The 22,532-nt window shown below is 40.4% G+C and overlaps 1 protein-coding gene across 7 annotated transcripts in view; it reads right to left on the bottom strand.

Annotated features, from left to right (window-relative positions):
* The window catches only part of DYM (dymeclin), a 209,662-nt gene that overhangs the window by 153,996 nt on the left and 33,134 nt on the right, over positions 1 to 22,532 (bottom strand). For all 7 annotated transcript variants that reach the window (XM_059873520.1, XM_059873519.1, XM_059873517.1 and 4 more), the window contains 2 exons: positions 14,580 to 14,705; positions 12,107 to 12,249 (listed from right to left, as the gene is read on the bottom strand). In XM_059873520.1, coding sequence (XP_059729503.1) covers positions 12,107 to 12,249; positions 14,580 to 14,705 — 269 coding nt within the window. The remainder of the gene's footprint in view (positions 1 to 12,106; positions 12,250 to 14,579; positions 14,706 to 22,532) is intronic.

Consider the following 22,532-nt stretch of genomic DNA (forward strand, 5'->3'; position numbering starts at 1 on the left):
CAGCCCTTAGTAAGATTTGTGTTTAAGAGCTTTGCCAGTCCAAAAGAAGTTTGCAAGCCTGATAACTGCAATACAGGATCTTCGAGAACACAGAGAAAAAGAACAACAAAGATGGTTCTCAACAAATTATTCACTTCTCTCTTATTCTACTGGCTCACCTTCTCTCAATGTTTTTTTAATCTCACTACACAAATCATTGTATTCAGGCAGATATGACATGGGTGGTACAGTAAGAACTAGTTGTGTAAGAGCTATTTCTTGCCTCCAAAGTCCTAGTTCATTTAAGCCCAAATTCAAATCTGCTGAAAACTAGCTTGTTCTAAAGGCTTAAATGAATCTATAAATCCACCTTTCCCCAGTGGTTCAAACCCAGCTGTATGACAGACATCACAGAATAGTTTGGGCTGGAAGAGACCATGAAGACCAGTTCAGGCCACCCTCCTGACATGTTTTGTATGATTTAAGACCAACAGGAAAGTAAAAACTCCCCATTCAGGCTGAGAGTATAGGCCTATGTATTTATCAGCAAAAGAGTCTCCTAGTGCTGAACAAAAATCCAAAATATTAGCTGGAATGCTATGAAATTCAGTCTCTTAACAATTACAAGGAATCATTCCAGAGTCAGACTCATTCTGAAATTTTTCATTTAGACAGAAAATATTATCCTGTTCCTGACCACAATTCTCTTATGAAATCTAGTTTTAAATTTATTACCTACCCAATTCAGCACAAGAGTGACAAGGTCTCAACTCTGTCATTATTAATATCCACAAAAGGAATACAGGGTTTGGATCCCAGCCAAGGAAAATCTGTCCATTGTACTGCAGCATTTCTACCAGTAATAGACTACCTCAAACCTCACAAAATGCTGAAAAATCAAGGGGGAAAGCGAGTAGTGTTTGGCACAAATACTGGACAAAATACTATCCAGAAAGGCCAAATATGAAAGCATTTGCTTAATATGCTAAATAACAATAACGTGTGAGAGCCTATCAGACTAATTTGCTCTCCACTTGGCATAAGCAAGCCCCTAACAATACTCTAACAAAGGAAGTTTTTTACATTAACTCTTGGATACACATTCACATCAGGAATGGGTTTGCATCACAACAGCCATTTACACGCAAGCAACAGCCTTCATGTCAGCCAGCCAAGTCATACCTGGGTTAGAGATGTCAGTCATCCTCCCACCTACAGCTACTCCACCTTTCCAGCTCCACACATCCCCATTCTTTGTCTTAATGGACAAAGATGGAAAGGCCCAGGAGACAATACGGGACACTCAGGCAACACAGGATTTGCTTCTGTGCCTGCCCTCCAGCCTCTCATCTATCTAGTCCTTCCCTTTACTTCACACAGCACTCAAGTTTACAGTGCTTAATTTTATTAAACTCCAATATCTGCTGAAAGATAAAATGAATAAAGTTGCATTCCAGCTATGGTGCTGGTAACATTTCTTCCCTCTTGCTCTAGCCTTTCACCCAGTCAGCCTGCACAAAAGCAGCATGTCACTTCATCCTGAGCCACGTCCCCTCATCTGTGACAATCACCACCACCCAGACACCAGCTGACAGAGCTTTACAACAGCACAGCTCTGGGCTTCATGTATATTCAAAATCCAAATAAAAATCTAATTACTTAGAAGCAAGCAAAAATTCACACTTTCCTGTAAGGATGCTAAGTGAATTTCCATGTAATGTAGAAATTTATTTTTCAATAATGGAAATCCATTCTTTTCAACCAGGATGTCTATTCCTAGGTGCCACATTCTTTTCTTGTTAATAGTATTTTTCTTTCCCCAAAGTGAGTCACTCTGGAAAATGCCATTCACTTAAAAGAGAAAAATTGACAACCAACCCCAACTGTCACAAAAATGAATGTTCATGCTCAGTGCTACAACTACCACATACCAGTAACTTAAACCTCAATCACAAAATACCAAATTACTCAACAATAGTAACTGGCCTCAGGACAAGGAAATAAAACTTAAATCTGCAACTGTGAAAATAGTTTCTACTAATACACTGCTAAGCACATGATCTGTTTGGCTTTGCTCTGCTTTGGCTGGGAAGTCTTTCGCAGAAAGACGGAAAAAGTTTTTGATGGCTTATTCAAAAGGAAAAATAGCCATTTATCAGGTTATGTAAAAATCTCATACTTGTGTTGGAAACTACAGTTTGGCAGAACACATTCAATTACCACTGGGTCTTCTAGAACATTAGGTAAAAAATAACGATGGTATAATCGCATTAAGGGTTTGTCTGTGTTGGTTTAAGACAAAGATTTTAGTCAAAGGCCTCATTAAATCTTAGATCATTCTGTGCAGAGCTTAGCTCCTCTGTGGGTCTACAAAAACAAGGAAGTACCATTATAATCCATAGAAATAAAAGAAAGATGGAAAGACTTCCAAGTTTTTTATGTTTAAAAGTAGAGGAACATTTTCCCCGTTGAACAAAAATTATTCATTAGAAACTAATTCTCATTAGCTGTGAAAATTAATTATTTGTGAAATCAACTCTCGAAATCAGAGTCAAGCACTTCAGTCCATATAGGCAATACTGCAAGTTTGTGCTCTTAAGAACAGACTCAACAAGGCTCAAGAAAACATACGCTGAGTCACATCCAGGTGGTGTGTGCTACAACCTCCAGTGAGGCTGTAGTACCTCAAAATTACAAAATTAATTATAGCCAAGACTTTCACAGTATTTCCTCCTCACAGAATGGTTTGGGTTGGAAAAGACCTTAAAGCTCCTCTTGTTTCAGCCCTCTGCCATGGGCAGGGACACCTTCCACTAGACCAAGCTGCTCCAAGCCCTGTCCAGCCTGGCCTTGAACGGACTTCTCTTATCCATCAAAATATTTTTGTCTCACATTCTGCAAATTCAATGTATTCTTTGCATACCAACCACAATAAAAAAATGCAAATAACTAATTTAAAACAAGGTTGCTTAGGAAAATAAAAGCACAGTTTTATGATCTTTTGAGTTTTATGACTTTATGAGTCAAGGAGCAAAGATTCTGTACAGATCTGCAAGACTGCAATTCTGAAGTGAAAATATACACAGAAATGCACACAGATATTTTCAATACAGATTAAAGAGAGTCAAGCATCCATCTGATTCTGGGTTTTGGTGCTCTTCAAAGTTTTGCTTCCACAACACATTTTGTTTTCCTTCATTTCCCTCAGAGATCCAGCAAAACCTACCACAGTAATCTGCATAAAAACACAGTATTCCTTCACACCATGCACATTCAAAAGCCAGAACAAAAATTTCTACTTGCATTAATGACTTGTTTATGGAGGTAGTTAATTACCCATCTCCTTCTGGACAGGTGCTTAGCACTGGCAAGACAGGTACAACTTTCTGCAGGGAATATTCTTGTCTCCTAAATATTATTACTAAATCAGAGTTCACCTGCAGGCTCCTTAAACATTATATTTAATTTATATATCTTTATATTTAAGCATTGTAGTTGAGTAGACTGACATCACACATTAAGGCTTTTCCCCTGACAAAAATATTGAAAGGCAAATAAAACTGTTTCAGAACTTAAACTAATTTGATCATGACACAGAACTTCCATATGTAAAATGTGCAACTCCCATCACGAGTCCATTCCATGCTGAACATATTTCATAAACTTCTCTTTCACATTTTACATGTCAAAAAGTCTACCAGACTTCAGGAGTTATTTAGCAAATGGGTTAAAATATAGATTTTCCTTGCAGATGCACCAAAAAAAAAAAAAAAAATCTATCATCATTTATTTCAGGGAAGGAGCAGGAAGCTAAAGGTGAAAGGGAACAGAGAACTAAACAGAAAGCACAGACACCCTTTCCTCTACCCTTGTTTTACCTATAATGTATCAATAATAAAATAGGTTAAAGAAAAATGCAAAATAACATGACAACTTGACAGTAGCCTATTGGAGAAAACAGAACCCCCAGAAAATTGAGCTAGCTAATCTATATTTCCAGACAGGCAGTGCACAGCATTGCCTTTTCATTCCTTTAGTCTTTACACACAACCAATCAAAAAAACCACAAAATTTAACTATTAAAAGGAGTTTCACACGCCAGGCAATGTAACTCCCCTGCTCTGCTGAACATGGACAATGGTTAAAATTAGTGATCTGATGTCTGAATACTCCCACTCCAAAATCTGGCACAGACATCTGGCAGGACAATGAAAGGGAAACAGTTAATGTGTTATTCAGTAACATGTAATTTATTAACAAAAGCAGCTTCAGATGGATTAAATCCATGAGCAGACCTGAAAAACAGTTTTTAAGAAAGAACAATAGAAAGCCAAAGAATTTGTTGTGCTTTATCAATGCTCTTCATCCTAACTTGCAATGCAGCTCAGTTTCTCCTAGCCATCCAATCTGTCCAGGGCACCTGTCAATTCTCAGACGTCAAATTTAAACCTTTCATAACATGGCATCAGTGCATCTGGAAACAAACAGATCATCCTTTTTCCTGACCTATCCAACCATTTCTATGACAAATAATGCAGCTAAACAACACAGCCTGAGCACTTTAGTGCAGGTATTTTCAAAATTATGAAGAATAAATCCTTGATGGAGCTGTAAGTTGTAGGTGTTATTTTAACATCCAATATTAGTGCAAAAAAACTAATCTTTTGAGTCATTAATGCTACAAAGTCTGCATCTGCCATCCAGAAGGAGGACCTTCAAAAAGTTCAAGATCAAAAAACCCTGGAATGGTTTGTGTTGGAAGGGAAAAGCTTAAAGCTCATCCAGTCCCATTCACTGCCATGGGCAGGGACATTTTCCACTGTCCCAGGCTGCTCCAAGCCCCATCCAGCCTGGCCTTGGGCACTGCCAGGGATCCAGGGACAGCCACAGCTGCTCTGGGCACCCTGGGCCAGGGCCTGCCCACCCTCCCAGCCAGCAATTCCTCACTCTCAATAGCCCATCTGTGCCTGCCCTCTGGCCCTGGGAAGCCATTCCCTGGCTGCTGTCCCTCCATGCCTTGTGCCCAGTGCCTGTGCAGCTCTCCTGGAGGCCCTGGCAGGGGCTCTGAGGTGTCCCTGGAGCCTTCTCTTGTGCAGGTGAGCAGCCCCAGCTGTGCCAGGCTGGCTCCAGAGCAGAGGGGCTCCAGCCCTGGCAGCATCTCCGTGCCCTCCTCTGCACTGGCTGCAGCAGCTCCAGGTCCTTGTGCTGTTGGAGCCAGGGCTGGGCCAGCTCTGCAGGTGGGGTCTCACCTCAGCACAGTATCTGTCAACACTGTACAAGAAGCACAGCAGCCCACAGGAAGAAGGTACTGAACCTTTAATTCAGTGATTTTGGACTGTTTCTTAGATAGCATGGATGGTCAAGCATCTTTGTCATTTGAAATGTGCTCAAAAATGAGCTTGAAAAATACTTTTTAAAGCCTTTTCACATTTATTGCTAAAATAAATATCAGGTAGGAAATGAACATTCCTGTTGACACTTGAAGATAAGGTAAAGAGTTATGGATTTCTTACCATCCACTAGATAAAATTTAAAAACTTTAAGAAAAAGTCAAACATAATTGCTTTTGCTGCTCAAGACCATTTTTTCACATAGCTGATTATTGACATTTTTTAATTATAAATATTGTCTATCTCAATTTCCGTTTCTATAATTCTCTAGAGGAAAGAAGAATTTGGAAAGCAAGAAATACCTCCTTCTCAGCCATATAAAATTCCTTTTTTCTAGCCCTAATCCTTGCAAAATATCAACTTTTAAAACTTTGTTACAATACATCAGCTTGCTTCTTGGTTTCCTTTAACAAGCAATTTCCCCTAAAGAATTAAAGAAAAATCATTTTTGAGCCAATAGGTTTTCTCTTCTCTTTTATAATGGGTTATTTGAAGCTGCTCAGGTTTTGGAATATCAGGATAAATGTCAGGGAGATAAATCACCAACACACCTCGTGAAACTTGCTGCAGCACTCTCAGTAAACAAGTTGAAGCATATGGTTACAATTAGGGTTTGTATGACCACAGAAATCAGAAGCTCTAGTCATGAACCACAGCTTCACTGTGCTGTGCACTGATGGTCCCTGCTCCAAACAGCTGACAGGCTAGAGAGAGCTACAGCACAGCTCTCTGCACAACACAAGCCTAGGCAGTGCCAGGAAGACACCACAGAAAAGAGGCTTTACCGACTTTAAGAACACATAAGCCTCCACAATGTTAAGTATGAAAAATTTTGTCACTGTCACAAGGGTGGAGTGGTGGCAGTCAAGGGTCCCCAGGAGCACCAGCCTCTCCAAAAATAAAATAAAAATGTACAGTTTCACAGAATCTCAGAATGGGCAAAGGTGGCAGGGACCAGAGTGGATCATCTGGTCCCAGCTCCCTCCTGCAGCAGGGTCATCCCAAAGTAATGGCACAGGATTAGGTCCAGATGGTCTGGAATATCCCCAGCAAGGAAGATCCACGCTCTCTCTGGTCTGTTTCAGTGCTCAGTCACTGCACAGCGAAGTTCTTCCTCATGTCCAGGTGGATCTTCCTGGGCATTAGTTCCTCTGGTGCCATTGTTGGGTCCCACAGAGCAGAGTCTGATCCATGCTCTGACACCTCCCTGCAGATATACTGATGAGTCCCTTCAGAGTCAATCGAAGATTTCTCAGAACTATCAAGCCCAGGAAATGACAGTATAAATTGTTCTTCTGAGAAAGAATGCTTTGCTGTCACTACCACCAATGTATGCGCAAAGAGCAGAGCTCACAGAGCAAAGTCCATGCTACCTGTACAGCTAGTTCTGTGACTAATGGTGGTTTACTATCAAAATAATGCTGGTGAAGCTAACAGGACTGATCGAGAATTTCACGGAATCTCAGGATGATTTGAGTTGAAATGGGACCTTAAAGACCATCTCATTCCAAATCCCTGCCATGGGCAGGGACACCTTCCACTGTCCCAGGCTGCTCCAAGCCCCATCCAGCCTGGCCTTGGGCACTCCCAGGGATCCAGGGACAGCCACAGCTGCTCTGGGCACCCTGGGCCAGGGCCTGCCCACCCTCCCAGCCAGCAATTCCTCATTCCCAATAGCCCATCTGTCCCTGCCCTCTGGCCCTGGGAAGCCATTCCCTGGCTGCTGTCCCTCCATGCCTTGTGCCCAGTGCCTGTGCAGCTCTCCTGGAGCCCCTGGAGGCCCTGGCAGGGGCTCTGAGGTGTCCCTGGAGCCTTTCTTGTGCAGGTGAACACCCCCAGCTGCAGAGGAGCTCCAGACCTTGGAGCATCATTATTTCTTAATTATACAATTGTTCTGGTTTCAGATCCATGTCATTCAAAGTCCCAAGAGCTTGGTGGAGCTGGGGACAAATGCCACCAGAAGTGCTATTGCTGTATAATAATGCTCTACTCTCACATCATTCAAGTACACAAAGATAAATTACATTACAAGAACAGAACATACATGGCACAGTGTACGTCAAAGGAAGTGCCTAAGAGCATGATAGCAAGTACATCTCTGGTCTGCAGAGATACCTAACAGACACAATGTATTTCTGTACCAACGTGATTAAGGCAGAAGGTGAGTTTTTGTCATAAAAACTTGAAAACTCTCAAAGGCAAAACGGAGGCACTGGTCAGGTAGCAGCAACCCAATTTCAAACCAGCTTCTACAGTCCTTGTAGCACCCAAGCAAAGATTTCGAGCAGGATGAAGCAGCTGTGGCACCAGTTTGCCATGCAGCTCTTGCAGACTGCCCCTGCCACAGCTACACAACCAGAACACTCAACTATTTATTCTCAAAGTACCTGTGCCTGAATTACAGCCTCACACTGCTCTATGTCAGGCACATTGTCACGGGAACTAAGTGAAAGATCTGAAAACTTCCTCAATCTTCCCATTCAGACAGAGGAAAAGATCATAGTTACATCATCAAGAGGATGACACTTACAGACTGTAAGGAAGAAGGAACGAACAGACAGAACTGGTAAAGAAAGCTCAAGTGTACATTTCCATTGTGGTGGGCATGAACAGGCAATTTACCATTGACTAAGCACCAGAGACAGACACCAAGTCTGTGACACATCACAAAAAGGATCTGGAAGGTAGAAGCAAGCAGAGTGAAGCATCTGCTAGCAGAAGTAAAGGTTGGTGAGATCATAAGAATAATAAATAACAGACACATTGTTAGTATCTTTCTGTGTCTCTCTACTTTGATATAATTTAATGTAGATATTACAACTCAGGCTGCACAAAATTGAAGAGGAAAAAGATATTAACATAAAACACTAAATATTAATAAACCGTTTTCTTGTAAAGTTATAAATTACCATTCAAATGCCTCTGTTAACCAGAAAGTAGCACCAAAAAAAAAAAAAATAGACTAAGCTACAGTGTATATAAATCACACATGTACAACAGAGGTCTGATACCTTCAGGTTTCCTAATGCTGAACAGTAAAATGCAGAGTAAAGCATATACTTCCCTGACATAACATCATTAATGGCCGGGAATATTTCTCTAGTTCCAACCAAAGTATACAGACATGAGAAAACAAGCCATCACTGAGCACTACACACTGAATTCTGCAATTTCTATTAATGCTACAACAGTGCATTTGTGTGGCAGATTAGTTATGATGATGACTTGAGTGATTAATGAAGCTGAATCCAGTTATTGACTCTGCTTGAGTTCCTTACAGATACAGCATTGTACCCCTCACATCTATAAACACCCTAACAGCACAAACCAAGTCAATTAGATCCCACTGTTGCAGTAACTCCTTACTTCTGCCAGATGCATTAGTGTCTGGAGTTGTTTTTAATAGCAAAGTATAAACTGGATCAACTATTTCAAAGGAAAACATCTAAATTTACTTATTTTTCAACAGTCTTGAGTAGCACTATCATTTCCCTGTCTTAGCACATCATCTGCTTGGCAGTTCCTCACTCTTACAAGAATTCTATTTTGCAAGCAATAAAATGACTAATTTAAAAAAAATTGCTTGTCCACAAAAAGTTGTCTCAGCTTAGTTCACTGTAGACTATGAATTGGCAAATATTAACAAATCTCAACAAAAAAGAAGAGGGAACTTAGAGCCAACAAAAAAACTTGGGTTTGAGGCTAAGTTGGTTCAATGTGCTTTGTGAACCAAAAATAATTAATTTCTGGTTTCCAATAAATGAGTTTCTAATATCTAAATTCTACTGCCATGCATATTAATGTCATTTATGCTTCACAACACTGCCCCAGATCTAGCAGCACTTTACAATTACTGTGCACACCTACTGAAAGACCACAAAGACAAAGCAAAGTTGACTCAGTAGAGAAAAATCTCCTTTATGAAGTCACAAAAATAAATACCATTATTTTTCCCCTCCGTCCAAAACCACCATTGTTTCTTTAATTATTGGAGCAGAACAGAATTGGCAGGACAATCCAATCCAGGTATTTTATACCCAGGACAGAAAAAGGTCCTTGCACAGAGGTAACCTGCATCCAGTCAGAGACCAAACCCAGAAGTAACTGGTGTGAGGATGTTGGTTGTGTGGTTTCAGAGTTAAGGAAGCTCATAAGAGGAAGAAAAACAGGCTATGAAGGATGAGAAGCAGGAGAAGGTTAACTGTGGGAAAGGGTAAAATTCTGCTCATATCGTGTATAATTATCACTCCTTCTGAATCACAAGGAAGGAAAAGGAGGGTGGATCTAAAATACGGTGTTTGTAAGAGTTTGTTGATCTCTTGTTGCAGTGCAAGTGACTACAAAATAGGAATAACATTATGCATGATCATTTAGATGACTGTGATATCAAGTAAAATAATTAACAAGTACAATAATTATTTTAGGCCTCAAAATGTCATATTAAAAATACCTTTTTTTTTTAAACCAGGCTCCTATCTCCTTTCATCCTAAGTAGATTGTATTTAGACTATTTCAGTAAACTTACTTTAAGCAGTATGTGGTATTTAAAAGGCACTGAGCAACACAGAAGTGAGTTTTCAATTCTTCCATTCTTTCAATTTCTATCATGTAAAGATTACAAAACACACAAAAGTAACACAATATAGAAATCACATCAAAGTTTTTCACAACTGTTCATTGCTCAAAATTCCCTTTTGTTCCCTAACAGACTATCACCTCGTGTTGCTGTATCTTCATTTGTGCTGTGCTCTACCCATGTACCTGAGGCTAAAGGAACCAAAGTATTGATTTGATAAGAGTTAATTCAGAGAAAAGACAGGCAAATATGCCATTTGGTCTACAATCCTACTGTGCCCACGTTTCACCTATAGTCCAACATCATATATAGGCAAATAATTTTTAAAAAATTCCAAGCAACTGTCTGGGCATGGATAGAAAAAACATTTCTGTTTTTTAACAGGATGTGGTACTCCTTTTTTCCCTTTTCCCAGGCAGGAAATTAGAAAGCTCTTTAAAAGGGCTCCTCTTCTTAAAGCTTTAAATGAAGACACTTAATTTGCCAGGCTAAGAGATGGCACTTCAGGTACTCATGAAAGAAGCAAGAAAACAAGCGTAGGCGTATGCCAAGGTAGTTGCTAAGGGAATGGTTCAAGAGGAGTGAAGGAGGTGGGAGTGTAGGAAGAGACAAGAACAGATGTAGGCTGAAATCTTATGAGTTTGCATTAAGAAATGGAAACTTAATATACAACGGGTAAAAAGTCACACGGAATATCATGTAAGAAGTGTTACAGAGGGAGGCTCAAGTGGTGGCAATATGGATGGATCTACAAATCAGTCAAGTAACCAGAAGAGGGGAAGAAGTGTTTTGCCTGTGGCAGCACTGAGACAGAAAGACACTAGAGAGATCAGAACTAATACTAACATAAGTAATGGCAATTACTCAGGTAATACTATGTACCAAAATATGCAGCAAAAAACTGAAAAACTACAATCCAGATACTGAAAACTGCTTCAGAAAAACATGTTAAGAGCAATTTCTCCTTGCAATTGAAACGAGGGAAAAGAATATACCTGATGGGACTCTCGAATAAAACACTGCAAGGAACAATTTAATTAATCTGGCATGCGAGTAAGTGAATCGCAAACCAAGCCACTACTTTGTGCCGGGTTTAGGCTAGGGACACAAGCCAGGCGCGGCCCCGGAGGGTGTAGCCGGGAGCGCAGACGGAGCTGAGTGCAGCAGCCGTGCGCTTTTACTGCCGCCCTGAGGAGGGACGCGGGCACTGCCTCCGACTGCAAGTCCTGGCAGACCCCTTGCGGCCTGAACTTTAATATTCCCTCAGGAGGCTGCCAGTGAATTGATTTCACAAAAGAGCTAAATAAATAGTATCGGTTTTAACAGCAACTGACTTGCAAAGTGTTCTCTAGTTTATCGGGGAGAAAGAAAATAATATCTACCTTTGCTGTTAGCACTGTATTATGTTTTATTCTCATTCAGTGGAAACAAAAAAACCTCTAGGACAGATTTTTATATACCAGTAAAACACATCTGGTGTGGGGAAGGGAGCAGCCACCGACCAAAACAGAGTGTATAGTATAACAAAAATGAGAAGCCTTCTTCTGAACAACAAATGGCATCAAGTCTTTGCTATTCTTCAGGCAGTATTTCTCTACAGCAAATAGTCTGGGAAAGGTCAGAATCTAGTCATACTTATCAGGAAAAAACATTAGTCAACTTACTGAGAAAGGCACAATATGATACAAAAATTCCTATCTAGGTTACTCCCTTACATCAAAGAGCCCTCCTAGGAGGGACCCCTTGGGACCACCTAGCCCAACCTTTTGCTCAAGCAGAGCCTTAGAGCAGGTCACCAGATGCACAGAGTAATTGTAAAGAATAAAATGTGCACATAAAACTATTTCTTGCAACACTTTAAGTAACTTGAAGTATGTGATTCATCAAATAGGGCCCTCCTTGGTTGGTTGAGGGTTTTTTAATGTGTCAGTAAAAAAAAAGAGGGGCTAGGTGATACTTTTACCATCTGCTGTCCTGCAGGTATAATTGCTTCAGATTCTAACACATCTCAATATGGGCCATGCAGGCCTGTGGACAGCTTTTCTACACTGGTAGTACTTACTGAAAAAGAAATGGGCTACAGGTGTGTCTGCAAGAGAGGGCACACAGAAGGCAATACTTCATATGGTCTGAAGTACAATTTATAGAAAATCAGACTCACTTGCCACCCCAGATGCAATTCCATAGAGCAGTCCTCCTCCATCTGTTTGCTGCTGAAAGACGTGGGTCCCTGGAGGAGGGCTTCTCTCTTGTCTAATGAAATTATACAGCAAAGTTTTCACAAGTCTGCTGGTGTATGGGAGACTGGAAAGAAAAAAAAAATTAGTTGGCTCACAAGTCACAAAATTCGGCACAACAAAGTCTAGGTAGGGTGCAAATGCTAGTGTTTGGCATTAAAGAGGGCCAGTAACTCTCCCAGTGCTAACCAGACTAGAAAGGAAAAGAACACCAAGGTCTTGCCTGTGCAAAGCTGCCCAGACTTCAGCAAGGGTCTGAAGGAGCATTTTCCACACAAGGATCATGAAAACTGCATTTTGCTTTTTGTTTTTTTAAATACTACTTTCAAATAAACCATTTAGTTTGTAGAATCATTGTATTCACTTTCCTCAAAACACAACTAGAAAAGCATTTACACTGTATTTTTTCAGTTTTTACTCCATGGTCTAGTAACACAGAACAGGTACCAACAGCATCTCTGCACACTCACAATATTTTTGTCTGTGTGTGCAGTTCAGAACCAATCTTAAACACCTTTTCATACCTCAAGGATTCTATAACTAAGAATTTGCAAAGACCAATGAAACAACCAACCTCGCATGAATGAATCTGAAAAATGCCTCAAATAGAGGCAATTCAAAGTAGAATTTGTTGGGTTTAACAAGAAGGTTACAGTATTTCCAAAATGGAGTAGCATTTCCACAAAAGCAAGCAGCTGCCACCGATTCCTATCTCATTTAGAGCTGAAAAGAAGGAGTTCTATTAGGACGGACCCTCTGCCCATCTGTAGAATCCCAGAAGGTGAGAGGCTGATGTGCATGTCCCAAACACCAACAGCTGCATGGTGTGGAGCCAACCAAGGGTTTTTGGGAATAACAAACAAGGACTTGGTAGAAACACACCAGAGGAAGTCCAGGATGAGGCCGGAGAAGGGGCCACATGGAGGCAGGGCAGCGTTTTAGGGACAAACCTCCTGGCTGTGGCTCCTGCAGGAAAGCACAGCCCGGCCTGGGTGCAGGGATGGGCCCAGAAGGGCCGGGCACTGCAGGGGAGAACGAGCCCATCCGAGACCCCAAAGCCTCCAACCCATTTCCAGAAAGGTCAGAAAGAACCGCTGTGAATGAGAACTGACTTGCACAAAAAGTGGAAAACTTCTCCCCAGGGAGTGGAAGATTAAATGCGCCCCACAAAGCCCAGGGCCCCAGGACATCCCAGCAGCTGGATCAACACTGGAATCAGGACTGGTGACCTCTCTCTTTTTTTCTTCCTTTCTCTCTCCCCTTCTTTTATCCAATTTCTCTCTGTGTCCCTCTCTTTCTCCCTTTACAGTCCCCCCCCAACCTTTATCCAAACCCCACTGTACTTACACTGGGATATCAGGGACAAAACTGTTTTCCATGCCAAGTGTGTAATTTACTAATAAAATTTGGCAGATCCTCTGACTTTTGTCATTCCTTTTGATCATGAACATCTACAAATCCTGGGTGCTTCCCTCTCCTTAGGGGTGGGATGTCACACCAGTACCACTCCACCTGTTCATATTGCTCTCGATTCCCAGCCACCAAATTCCTACTTCTCTCTCCAGAGGTCAGGCTCCTCCTACTCCCAAATCAGACCTCTTAGACCACATACTAAGTCTTCCCCCAAACATTACCCATTTTCCCCCAAACCCTTGATTCCTTCAGTCCAGAGACTGAAGTACCAGGATACCCCACACATCCTGAGGCTCTGGCTTTATCCTGCTGATGTTTTGGGTTGAAGTCTGCCCTGCGCTCCAAGCTGAGCCTCGCTCCTTCCTCTGCATGTCACAGTAGCATCTGTCTCTTACACCCAGTAGAAACTTCAGGAAAACAGAGAATAAATGTATTTATGAAAAATCTGCCCACATGGAACTTGAAGTTGAAAGAGGATGAATAGGAGCCTGACTAAAATGCATGTAAGCCACCGTGAAAGCACTTGAACACAACCACCAACTTGCCAGAACAACTGGTATTACTCACACAACCAAGTCTACCCCCAGCTAAGTGTTCCCTTCAGCTCAGCACAGCATGTGCCTTCATCTTTCCAAGGACTGCTGCTTATCTGGATGGCAAGAAAGCACTAGCATTTCTGAGTTCTCTAGGCTGCAGTGCTATAAGACTCATTGTTGAATCAAAAAACTAAATACTGTCTTAAGTTAATGAAACTACCCTCAAAATATAAAAACTATTTCCAAATTAGTTTTACTGAAGTCTAGGCTGTGAGATTTCCAAGAGCCTTTACAGATGTTTGCTTTTCTGATCTCTTTTCTTTCGATCAGAACAAATTTTCTATCAGGATAACATTTTGCTGCCTTCTGTTTTCAAGTACAAATAATATAAAGAAGCCACCAGCAGCATTGGTTTTGCCCTTAGGCAGCACCCCAGAGCAGGACATACCATCGACCATGCATCAGGTATCTGTGAATGATGCTCTCTCGCAGAATCTCTTTGTGGAATAATTGGCAGGAGAGGAACACAATGAGAGTTGTCACGGCTTCCAAAGAAATGCTGTATGTAATATCTCTGCAGAAAAAAGGGAAAATTACAGAGATTAATCTACTGGGTTGTTTACAGACTGATTTCCAAGAATACTTGGTAGTTTCACCTGAAGTTATACACTGCATAGTACAGAGAGTTTCAACTGGGAACATGTAAACAACTATACAAGAAACTCAGAATCATTCCATACCAAAAATGGGTGTTTTTCTTAGAAATAAGCATGTTTTTCATGCACCAAAGGACAAAACAATGTAAAAAGAGGTATTGCTCATGGCACTCAAGTTGCAATTGATAGACTATACTTCTTCCTCAAAATACTAAGTATATCTCAGAAGTGTGTCCTTTGTACTACTAAACAAAATTGTCACAAAGACATCATGCTAAGTAAGGGAATGAATGTCCAGCTAGCCTAACACAGCTCCATCTGCCAAGAAAACTGGATCCCTATGAGAAGAATGTAATATACAAATGCCAGCTCAAGTGTACAAAATGCTCAGAGTATCAGGATACCACATACATTGCTTAGTTTTAAACTGTATTTTTGAGGTAACAGGGAAGTAGAAAGTTTCAAGGTATTACAAGATATTCAAGATAATCACAAAAAATGAGCTGTAATGCTTAAATACAGACACCAGACAGTTCAGCACAGTTCATTTAGCTCAGGCTGATTAGGAAAGGCTGCGCAGCTGAACAGATGACAGGCACACTATTAAAAGTATCTTGTGCTTTCTGTTCCCACCTCTGCCTATAATGACTTTGTTACAAATCTGGTTTTTAAAAGGGAGAGAACAACGGCATTTCATTTGCCTCCTAAATCAGTAACAAACTGCAGACTGCAAGAAACCTTTTAAAACACGATGAACTAACTTGGACATGAACCAGTATCATTCTTACTTTCAACCAAACACCATTTTTACATCCTCCAAAATTAGGAACTTAATTTGGTGCAACAGCACCACACTGGAGTTCATCAGAAATATTGTAATCAAGTATTGTTACTGTTACCACAAGTCCTTTGAATGCTTCTCCCACTGTCACCATTTTAATTTCCACTGGATGCTTCACAATCCAGTATTGCTAAGTTACAATGGTTTCCCTACAACAGTTATCAAGATTTTCTGACCAGCGACCTTCTGGAAATTCAAATCTGTTTACTACTGACAAATGCAAATATTTAATAGTACCTCTATTTAAGATTTTTTAAAAATCAAAACACCAAAGTACAAATCAGCATCTATGTTGTTTAATCAGTGGTGCTAAATTTTTCTTTGTTACAATGTCACCTTCCAAAACTTTTATTCTCAACAGTTGGAACAGATATAAGCATAAAACTAAGTGCACTTTCAAACAATGATGACTTGAAAACAACAGTGCAATTTCCCGAAACAAAACGAATTAACCCCAGAAAGGACTAGATTTTCACTAGTCTCAGGATCAGAGCTGGTATGGTCCTCACTAAAATGCACAGAATTTTATTTAGAAGAAATCAGTCTAATTTTTAACACAATCAAATAGCTTAATATTCTCAAGTGTTGCCAGATATGCTGTAAACAACATGCATTACTGTCAAGTGTGAAAACAAGAATTTCACACATCACAATGCACAGACAGCTTAAGTTAAGCCCTTCAGCAGCAGCTCCAGGCCAGAGTTTCTCCAGAGTGAAGTTATTTACTCAAAGCCAACAGCAAACTGGAATCACAATTTCCTGGATCACAATCCACCGAACTGCACCACCTCTCATACAAAAATGTTTTTAAAAATGACGGTTGTGCATATTCACTGTTTTTTATTTTCTCTCACTTCATTTGAGTATTTGAACCCCAAATATTTGAAGTTATGGGTTGGAAAAGGACATACTGCCTAAGTAACATTTTCCTGAAAATCATGATGTCCTTTTGAATTACTTTTACTCTCTGCAAGTTACCTGACTTTTTGCCCACTCCTGAGGAAGTTCGCCAGTGTAAATGCTGATAATTAGATCAGGCCAGAGGTTACACTCTGATCTGGTTCCACTGCAAATTCATCTGAGCCAGAAGCAAGGCTGCACTAGGAACAGTGCCTGCTCCCTCTCCAAACCAGACGAGCTGTGCAATCCGCCACCCACACGCATCCCAAGCAAAGCAAAGAAGACTTAAATACATACATAACATCAATTATCAAAGGTTCAGCCACCAGCAAAAAAAAAATAAAAAAAAATAAAAAAAGAGAAATGTTTTTCTATGAAAATAAAAGAAACAGTTTAGGAAAATACTTTTTTGATATTATAAGAAAAACATTCAGAAACTTATCATTATGACATCGGCTGAGAATACAAGAACAATGTCTCCTACCCCAAGGGGATGAATAAAAAGGGTAACAACTTCATGACATACTACAGCATGTACTGGGTCACTATTCAGAAAGGAAACAAATTTTGGGGTCTAGTATACTTTTTCTCCATTTCAATCATTCATTCATTTATTTTTATTATAACCCACACAAGTGGAATAGCAAATTTGAGGAAACATTAAAAAAATAATTTTCTGTTTTGACGAGAATCAGCATAAAAAAAATAAATGAATAGATTACTGTAGTGTATTTAGGGAAAAAAAAAATCTGCTTTCAATATCCTTATATAACTCAGAGAGGTAAAAAACAGAAAGGTAAATTCAAGCAGTCCCACTTAGTGAGTTATTCTCACTTTCTCTAAGTTCAAAACCCAGACAGGCACATTTAACTGTAGAAACACTCAACTCAAACCTGTCGAATCCGTTCAAATTAAATCTGCTCTGACATAAACATAAGCAGGGTCCTGATATCTGGGGTAACCTCTCAGGTCCAGTCGCCCTTAATTTATCAGCACAATGATAAAGCTTCAGAGCAAAATTATTTTCTCCACCAAGGGTCAAATGCATGGTTTTCTGAAACTCAGGCATTTCTAAGGGATCACAAGAACTACCAGGAACCTCTTTCAACTTCAAAGAACACATTGTTTATTTATATTGAGAGACTATATAATAGGGGGTCTTGGTTTTGAATTTTTTTTTAAATTTTATTCAAAGCTATCAGTCATATAGAATGACTTTACATGGAATTTTTGCTGATCTTCAACTTCCCCTGAAAACTGTTTGCTTGCAGATAAGGAGGAAACTAGAAATAATGAACTCATGTATCAATTACTTGTCAAAATTATTTAGCTAGCTCTTTCAGAAAGCTAGAATAACTGCATGTTGTTTTGAACTTCTGTGGCATTTTTTTTCATTCTCAAGTGTCTTGCAAAACAAATAAAAATCTACGGATAGAGCTCACGCTCTGTGTAAATAGATATCATAATGCAATGTACCAAAACATGCAAAGTTCTTTTCTTTCTCTTCTTTTGGATTTTCTCTTTTGGGGATTCACTAGTTATTCTCATTTTTTTCATCTTATTCTCTTCCTCCCCTTTCCAAAGGGAGATATATTTCCTTATCAGGTAGGTAAGTTAGTAGATACTACAGGTCTGTCTCTCAAAAGACATCTCGAGAAATACACATCTTTCACGTGGAAAGAATCTGAGACAGACTGAAGTCCATGTTCATGGCAATTGTTTCTCTCCTGCATTTGGGTTCTCCTCTTATCCCAGGCAGCTATCCTGGTACCAATCCTTGTATGCAGTGACATCATGGGACCGGATGGAGCAGGCCCAGGTTCTCTCATGTGACACCCAAGCTAAAACTTATTTCCGGCAACAAACCTTATACATAAACATGAACTCTCTCAAGAAAATACAGATCATGTCATATCTATCAGAGATTATGTTAAATTATTAATTCTTCATAGAATGAAGAGCTCCAAAATGCAAGATTCCCCGATACTAGCATAAAAAATGTGTATATTTAACATGTGTTTGGTGTCTACATTTCAATGAAAAACTGATACATCAATGGATTCCTTCCAAAAGCAAATGCTGACAGATCATTTCAATAAAAATTTTTAAATTAAACAACAAAGGAGTTGTATGATTTATAATCATAAATAAATTAGTAATAATTAGATAACAACTTATTAACTCAAAAGACAAAAATTAGAATAACAGAATGGTTTGGGTTGGGAGGCACCTTGAAGCTCATCCAGTCCCATTCCCTGCCATGGGCAGGGACACCTTCCACTGTCACATGGTGCTCCAAGCCCCATCCAACCTGGCCTTGGACACTTCCAGGGATGGAAAGTCCACAACCTCCAGGAAATAAATTCTACTGAGTCAGCCCACATTCCATTTTAATTTGTGTTGTCAGGTAGGTAACAGAGATCCTGGGCTCCTCTGGGACCTCTACAGTTGGTTTAAAGCAGCACTGCATTTAGACATACAGTAGTACTGCTTTAGAAGAAATTGGTGCAATACCTAATTCTTCCAAGATATATCCTGGAGAGAGTATAACTGCTCTTCTGGTCTTCCACCAAGAACGTACATTTTAGTTTATTTTATTTATTAACTTTGGTGGCAAACTTGTAAATTAGAATCATCAAATCCTAGGCTGGTTTATTTCAGAAAGGACCTTAAAGCTCATCCAGTTCCACCCCCTGACACAGACAGGAACACCTTCTGCTAGACCAGGTCACTCCAAGTCCGTACAACCTTAGCCCAAATACCGTTCCCAAATGATGCAATCACTCCACACGGAACAAGAACTATGGTCCCGGTAAAACCACAACTCCCCAGTATCCTGGCATCTGCTTTATCCATTCAAAACCATGTGGATGACCTCCTATCAGCATCACCTACCAAGAACTTCAACAATCTACCTATGTGTCACCATCCTGCTGCTGCTGGCTTCTCTCCAAGGCCAAGCACAGCTTACAAGTGCTTTCTGTGCTCCCAATCATTCAGCTTTGTTCCCTGCCTGTGAGAGAGAGGTCTGTGACAGAGGAACCAAGGTGAAGCACAGAGGCACCATAGAGGAAAATCTCAGCTACGAACTCCAATTAACACTCTGAAGGCACATGCTGTCGCAAACACTTTAATTACTCCGTGAAATGCAGCTACTTCTATATCAGCACAGAGAGGCTGGGAGCTCATAAATTATTTCACACCTACAGAGCAAACAGCCTGAACAGTCAGAAACCAAACTCCAAATTTCAACTCCCTTCAACGAGCCCCCTCCCTGTTCAAATATTTTCCTGAACTTTGACCCAGCCAGAGCTGTCTACTCCGAATATTAAAAGGTTAAAAGGTAACCCATTTTCTAATTTAGGAGAGTTGCCAAAAGGGCTGATTCATACAAAAAGTCTCAAATCATACAGGAACCAGGTTTCATTTCCCTGCTTCCTGAGGGCCTACCAGAAAGGTGAAAGAGGAGTCACCACAGAGAATAGAATCAGTTTTGAAAACTGAAAAGCAAGTACAATATCTGGCTATCAGTCTCAGGATACAAGTACAACAGCTCAAAGAGAACATAATCTTTCCTCTTGGAAACACTCCTAATTTTACACTCACTGATGGCACATATGCACTGTGGCAGCTGATAATGCTCTACACTCATTACAGCTGACTCCAAACATTTGGGAGATGCCCCAAGGGGGCACTAAGAAAACACTTACTGGAAGCAGAAAGCATCCCTGACATTTCGTACTGCATCTCCTCCACACTGGGCATTCTCAACTGAGAGAAGAATAGGGTGAGAGAACAAAAAATCCTGGAACGGTTTGGGTTGGAAGGACCTTAAAAATCATCTCATTCCATTCCCTGCCATGGGCAGGGACACCTTCCACTATCCCAGACTGCTCTAAGCCCCATCCAGCCTGGCCTTGGGCACTGCCAGGGATCCAGGGACAGCCACAGCTGCTCTGGGCACCCTGGGCCAGGGCCTGCCCACCCTCCCAGCCAGCCATTCCTCATTCCCAATAGCCCATCTGTGCCTGCCCTCTGGCCCTAGGAAGCCATTCCCTGGCTGCTGTCCCTCCATGCCTTGTGCCCAGTGCCTGTGCAGCTCTCCTGGAGCCCCTGGAGGCCCTGGCAGGGGCTCTGAGGTGTCCCTGGAGCCTTCTCTTGTGCAGGTGAGCAGCCCCAGGCTGGCTCCAGAGCAGAGGGGCTCCAGCCCTGGAGCATCAACAATATGGAAATACTCTAAAGATAATACCTAAAGGACTAACATGACTCAAGAGTCTTTTTTCACAGACCTGTTCCTAAACCATCTGAGACTATGTGACTGTGTATATTGTCACCTCACTGATATTTATTTCTTCCCTCTACAGATTAAAAATCCTAGAAGAAATTCTGGACTTCTAAATGTTGCACAGAAGATGTATTATTCTCCATTTACTTTTCATATCACCATGTCCTGTTACCAATATCCACTAAAATTAATTAAAAGACATTACTTTTCAAACAACAGAACACAAAAGAGCAGCCAAAATTCCTATAGAAATGGACAGCTGCAGATACTCCCAGGTGCAGCTTCCATCTTCCCTTCCAGGGAAGAGGAGATGACCCAGGTGATCAAACAACTACATTCCACCATCAGAGAGTTCTACACAGAGCCAGACCACAGGAATCACATTCTGCATTTCAGTGATGCAGCCTAAGAGAAAGGCAGACCTGCTCCACACTCTCTCTCTGTCTTTGCTGTTGAGATGCAAATACCTGCAAGCTGAGGTTTTTCAACACCCATCATCTTTTGTAAAAAGAGGGCTGAAAACCATATATGAAAGCAGATTTTTAGCAATATGATACACAGCATAATGTATGAAAAAACTGCTCAGACCTCTGATACTGTGCTTTGAGATGAGGAAGTTTGTTACAAATTAAAGCACACTTAGTGAAGAGATAGGTCATAGAAAAACACTGATCTAAGTCTAAAATAAAAATTAAACTAGAACAGAGTAAGAATATGTGGTACAGATAAAGGTTCTCCTACCACCCCAAGGTGCAGCAGCAAATAAAACTCCCTTTATATGAATCAGCTCCTTCCTAAACCGAGCACAATAGCCTTAAACTTCTAGGCTCTTCAAAGTGAAGCAACACAAATCTCTCTCAGTTTGGATATTTTCACTACCTCAGTTTCAACAGATGGAAGTTTGCCTTTGAGGATTAGACAAAGTTGCCAAAAATGCAAAAGTCACATGTTTTCCAAATAATGGAGCTACTACAATCTTGATAAAAATTCCTATTCTTTTGAAAGTAACAAAAATAATTAAGATATGACACTCCTGAGCTAGAACAGAAAACTTATCTTAATCTCTTTGCTGCTCACAACTGGCAAAAAAGAAAACCTAAACATTTCTCATCATCTTTACATGGCACCTTTCCTACACTGCAGTTATTTTGTAGAGCTTTATAACCAATTACATCACCTTTCCTCCTCCTCCATTTGACTTCTAAGCTCCCATAAAATGCAGCAAGCATCCCTAAATGAGTTGAAACTTTGTCAACATTTAAATTTTGTCAACAATTGTCAACATTTAAATTTTGTCAACAATTGTCAACATTTAAATTTTGTCAACAATTGTCAACATTTCCAAACAACTAAGACTGCACCCTAAAACAACCATAACTAGAGAAAATAAAGGAATGTAATAGAAATATCAGCTAAATTGTACTGGCACCACAGGGTGCTACTTAGGAGTGATGTAACTAGATCACAGTATTTCATTTTTCCTGCACATGCATTTATAGTTTTTAATGAAGTGAAAATGCACTGATAACAACCAGATGTTCAGTTATGGATACCAGCTCTTAACAAGCTGCTGAAAGAAGCCTTTATAATTTAAAGCATTGGGAGCTCCATCCTGCAACAAAATGTTAGCAATAGTTTCTACATAGCAGTCATACAATTAAATACTAACATTGTATCTTTTAGCCGACTATGCAGTTCAAATCATTAGCGTACACTCTT

Source organism: Haemorhous mexicanus, chromosome Z (genome assembly GCF_027477595.1).
Source record: "Haemorhous mexicanus isolate bHaeMex1 chromosome Z, bHaeMex1.pri, whole genome shotgun sequence".
NCBI lineage: Eukaryota > Metazoa > Chordata > Aves > Passeriformes > Fringillidae > Haemorhous > Haemorhous mexicanus.